The sequence below is a fragment of the Octodon degus genome, unplaced genomic scaffold, assembly GCF_000260255.1.
Source record: "Octodon degus isolate 3935 unplaced genomic scaffold, OctDeg1.0 scaffold00007, whole genome shotgun sequence".
NCBI lineage: Eukaryota > Metazoa > Chordata > Mammalia > Rodentia > Octodontidae > Octodon > Octodon degus.
This window is the reverse complement of record NW_004524583.1, coordinates 11,075,347-11,080,379: the sequence shown is the minus strand read 5'-3', so window position 1 is coordinate 11,080,379 and position 5,033 is coordinate 11,075,347. Positions and strand designations below refer to the sequence as shown.

Below are 5,033 nucleotides of genomic sequence, written 5' to 3'. Positions count from 1 at the left end.
TATGAGCAGAATATTAATGGAAGAAAAAAAGCTTCTAAGAGGGACGGGGGGGGGGGGGGCTGAGCGGGTTGTCCCCAGAAAGCTTTCACTTCCAGGGACTTTTATAGAGTTAAACCATGCAGTGAGGCGGGTGTAAGGTAGTGGAGAGAATGTTGTAACCCAAGAAGGAGACAACGAGGCAAAACATCCAGAAAGATGGTAGCGCTTTATTTTAGCTGGTACCCAGCGGCATCCTCAGAGTCCAGGAGACAGAGAGGAGCCCCAGGTAAGGGGAGGCACAGTAATTTAAACCGAAAAACCGCAAAACCACCCATCCAAGCAAGCCGATCACAGAAGCCAATAGCAGATGTTAATGTGGTTAAGGGGGCACATGACCTTTTACAGGATTGGTTGTAGCCCACCTGGAGGAAGCTGAACACAGAAGAGTTATCCCTTTGGTCTAGATGGAGTACAGTACAGGATGTGTAATCTAGGTATGCGGTCATGCTGACCTTATAGGGACAATGTGGCCGACCAGTTGCCAGGAACACCCATTTTGCCTTAAGACATTCTCGGAACCAGGGCAGGGGTGAATCAGAGAACCAAGATGGAGTCATTGTAGTCAACTCGGGCAAAGGTGAATCGGAGAGCCAAGATGGAGTTACTAATGTCAGGGTATAACACGCCCTGAAGGGAGTGGGCTTAAGAAACAAAAAGTCACATTTTACAGAAGCTGACATGGTTTACTAAGACAGCACATACAGAACAGGATGGCGGCGCTTTGGTCAGGTTATAACAGAGAACATGGGAACTCGCTTAGGTGGGCATAAGGTAGGACAGAACTATGGTCAGCCAATGAGATTACAAGCACCATTGCTCAGGTAAAATTGATTAAATCTGTACCAAATGAGGAAGCCAGTCACATAACAAGCAGACATGAATACAGGACAGGGACTCTTCCTGTTGGTGGTTGGGTTAGTGACTCATTTGGGCTCTTTCAAGGTGATTGATATGTATTTAAAATATCAGTGCCCATCCCTCGGGAAGTATGTGGCTGTATTTGTTTCCTCTTTTGTCGAGGTCTGGCCCATATGGGAGGGTCTATCTCAAAGTCACCTTGTCTTCTGTATTATCTCCTTGAGGGGCTGGCCCTGTCTGACTGCCTAGAATATTTCTAACTTAGTGCCAACAACATTATGATCTGGGGGCCCGGGGAGATAGCTCAGTAGAATAAGTGCTTCCCTGGCAAGTGCAAGGGTCTGAGTTCAATCTCTGGTTCTGGGAAAAAAAAAAAAAAAAAAAAAAAAAAAAAAAAAAAAAAAAAAAAAAAAAAAAAAAAAAAAAAAAAAAAAAAAAAAAAAAAAAAAAAAAAAAATATATATGAACAGCTCTTGCCTACCATTTTAGCCTAATACTTTTCCATACCAACCCCTAGCCAGTTAGACCATGTTGACTTCTTTCATATCTCCTATTTCTTAGAGACTCCCTCCCCTTCTCTTGGAATGGGCTTCAGTTCATCCGTAATTTCTGCAAGTTAACTTCTTTTCCTGTAGGCTAGACTAGGAAAGGGTATACCCAGCTTTTTTTATCCTTCAGTCTGATTAAGATTCCTAGATTGTATTATAATTTCCTGTTTACCAGCTTTATAGGTTGGCCCTGAAGAGCAAATATTGTGTTATATTCATCTTTGTCAGTATCAAGAACCTACCACATGGTCACATGAATATGCATTAAGAAAATGAAATTGTATCTGGTCCAGCCTACCACATGGTAGGCACATGCCCAGAAATATGCACTGAAAACAGGAAATTGTTTCTGTTCCAAGACCTATTATCTTTCACTAAGTCTCTTTTCTTTAATCTGAATTGATGTTTTCTCTTGCAAATCCAATTGTGTTGTAAATTTCTCTGCCATCTCTCCCATCGCCAAACTCCTCCTCTGCCTACTCACCTGGCTCTGATGAACAGTATCTCACGTGGCTTTTTTGCTAGTTGGGCAGTAGTTTTGTGAGGGGTTTTTATTTGTTTTTTGTCTTTTTGGGATAGGGTTTCACTATGCAGTTCAGGCTGGCCTTGAACTCACTTTGTAGCCCAGGCTGACCTCAAATTTGCAGCAGTCCTTCTGCCTGGAAGGCAGTAGTTGCTGATTCCTGGCTGCACATTACTAATTCCTAAACTTTAAATCACATTTATGCCCTGCCCTCTTTCCCGGAGGGGAGGAAAGCATAGTGGTCCTTCCTAAAAGCTTCCTGCTTATTGTAATGTGTAGATGTGGTTGCAGGTTAATGGAGAAAACTGCCACTTGGATGAACGAAAAAGTTAAAGTCATCTTGAGACTTTGTGGTGACAGTAGACATTAGGGATAAAAGCTATAGGAATGGAGAGACAACATCTTGGTAAAGAGAACTTTTTTGCTTTTCTATGAATACAGTCTGTGCTTTGTCTTTTAAAAAATGACCAGAAGTTAAATGCTGTGTATTTACTTGGCATTTTTGGAATGGCAACATTTTAGAATGTACATATTAGGAGATGGGGATTAGGTAAGAGGTGTGTGGTTCTACAAGTCCTTATGCAGTCTTTTGGCTGTCATAGTAGACACATAGACCAACAAAGATAGTAAAATTGGAATGAGCTAAATATACATGTGCCTAGATAAGTACCTGTAAACCTGGGGGTCCCCTCCCCAAGTGCTAAGTGAAAAGAAACTGAGGAGAGAATGTCAAAAGAAAAAACCTATTTAAACATTCATGGCACTCAATTCCTGTGGTTGGAGCCCAACCCTAGTTCAGGACAGAGATTTTTTTTTCAGTTGTGGAAAATCTGTTTCTGGTGAATATCCTTTGGAACCCACGAGAATTGAGCTTGGTTCCCTTTCCTAAAATAGTTGAATAAAAGGAGAAGCTCTCTGCTGCCTGAAGCCTAAGCCCTGGGCTCAGATGTAAACCCTTAAGCCCTGACAGGGCAGGTTGCAGCATCACTTCATCCTCCTTTATATAAATCGGGCTAATTAGCACTCTTCACATTGAGCAACAAATACGACTCACTTTGGAAATACACAATGCAAGGCACTGTTGCCATTTTTCCCCTAGAATTTCTTTCTTTCTTCCTTTTTTTCATTGATCCCTCAGCCTACCTTGGGCTGCCCTACTCTAAGGATCTTCTGTTTCCCTTTTTGACTTTATTTCATGTTGACTTTCTATAATAAAAGATTCAGGAGGGCTTGTGTGTATGAACTCCAGAGTATATATCCAAGTAACATTCTCTAACCTAGTTGTCCTTTCTACTTCTGTAGGGGAAACACAAGAAGAAGCTTATTGACAGGAAGAACACGGTAACTGATTTCTAAAAGTTGAGAGATTCTTTCCATGTGCATAATGTGTGACCATGCACAACTAAGCTTACTGCTTTACATAACCACTTTCACTTCGGCTCTGCATGAATACTAACATAAAAATGCTTTCTGTTGATAAAGTATTTTGTGGCCATTTTTTTGCAAACTATGAAATTTATTATAACGTGAGTATCATTTTAACTGATCATAGTAGTGTTCTTATTTGGCTGTGTGAGAGAGACTGGAGGATTAATGAGATTTCAAAACTGTTGCCACATTACATTCAGATAAGTTTCTGTCTTGGCCTTGCTATACTTGATGTAACTGTGTGCCTTATGGGATGAGCCGAACCTGCTTGCAGCCCGCTGCAGAACTGGAAATGTGCAAAATACCTGTGGTTTTTTGCTTGAGCAGAGGAGAAAAAGTTCTTAGAGAAAAGGCTGAGATGGCTTTGTCTCACAGAAGACTCAAGCTGCCACAAAAACTCTTAAATCATAAACACATCTTCTGGTTATAGAGAGTTTGAGACATTAAATGTGTCCCCTTCGTGCTGTATGTCTTTATAAAAGATGAAAGCAGTAGGGGCTGGCAAGATAGCTCAGCAGACTAAAGCGCCTGCTTGCGCAAGCGCAGGGACCAGGGATTCATCACTGGTACCACATATGCCATGCCAATCCCACCGGCAGGGTGGGCTGAGCTGGCCACAGAGTCTGGGCAGGCCTAGTGATACACATCTGTAATCCCAGTGTTGGGGAGGCTGAAAAACAGGAGGATCAGTATGAATCTGAGCTGCATAGTGAGATCCTATAACAGCCAAATACATTTAAAAAAAATAAAGCAGTAAGAAATATTTTATATCTGTTTTTTTCTTTTGCATTTAAGAGACAGTAAACTTCATTTCTTATCTAAGCTCTTTGAACTACAAGTCTGATTCTTCTAAAGGGAAGCATTATGATGCCTTTTAATTAAGGAAAAGCAAATTAAGTTTCTAGCTTGTTGCTAAGTGAGAGTTATACTTTGTATATGAATTTTTTTTAGTGTTTTTTTTTTGTTGTTGTTGTTGTTGTTGTTTTGTTTTGTTTTTTGCCCTACTGAGGATCGAACTGAGAAGGAAGGCACTTATGCCGCTGAGCTATCTCCCTGGTGCAAATTTCCTTTAGTTTTTAGTAAAGGAACATACATAGGGTATACTGCTATCAACTTGGGAACCAAGGGGAAAAGAAGAAAAGTCATAAACAGGAATATTTAAAGATTATTTAAAAAAATAGTATTTAGAGATCAGTAGGTTCTGCCCTTTCTCTATCTTTTAGAACTCATTTTGTATTACCACTCATTTTGTATGGGGGCTTTTTGGTGGGATAGAGGCATAAACATGAAAGTTGGCACATGATGCCATAGACCAGGGAATAATACACTTAAAAGATTTGAAATAATACCATGGATGTTCTTTGACCACAATGGAGTTGAACATCAATAACAATAGAAACAAATAGAATAGAAAAATATTTATGATCCCTATAATATGTTTGTAAATGAAACAACTCATTTCTAAATAATTCATACATCAAGGAAGAAAGGACAAGGGAAATGAGAAACTGTTTTGAACCTGATAATAAAAATAAAACATCAAAATGTCTGGGATGTAGGTAGAGTAGTGCTTTGAGGGAAATTTATAGCTTTCAATGCCTATATGTAAAACGAAAGGGCTAAAATGATTGAATATA

The 5,033-nt window shown here is 39.9% G+C and overlaps 1 protein-coding gene across 9 annotated transcripts in view; it reads left to right on the top strand.

Annotated features, from left to right (window-relative positions):
- Window positions 1-5,033, top strand: part of Ttll5 (tubulin tyrosine ligase like 5) — a 316,364-nt gene that overhangs the window by 136,219 nt on the left and 175,112 nt on the right. For 6 of the 9 annotated variants that reach the window (XM_023702375.1, XM_004624736.2, XM_023702390.1 and 3 more), the window contains one exon: window positions 3,271-3,309. The exons of the other annotated variants lie outside the window; for them this stretch is intronic. In XM_023702375.1, the coding sequence (XP_023558143.1) occupies window positions 3,271-3,309 (39 nt within the window). The remainder of the gene's footprint in view (window positions 1-3,270; window positions 3,310-5,033) is intronic. 9 annotated transcript variants of the gene reach the window in all.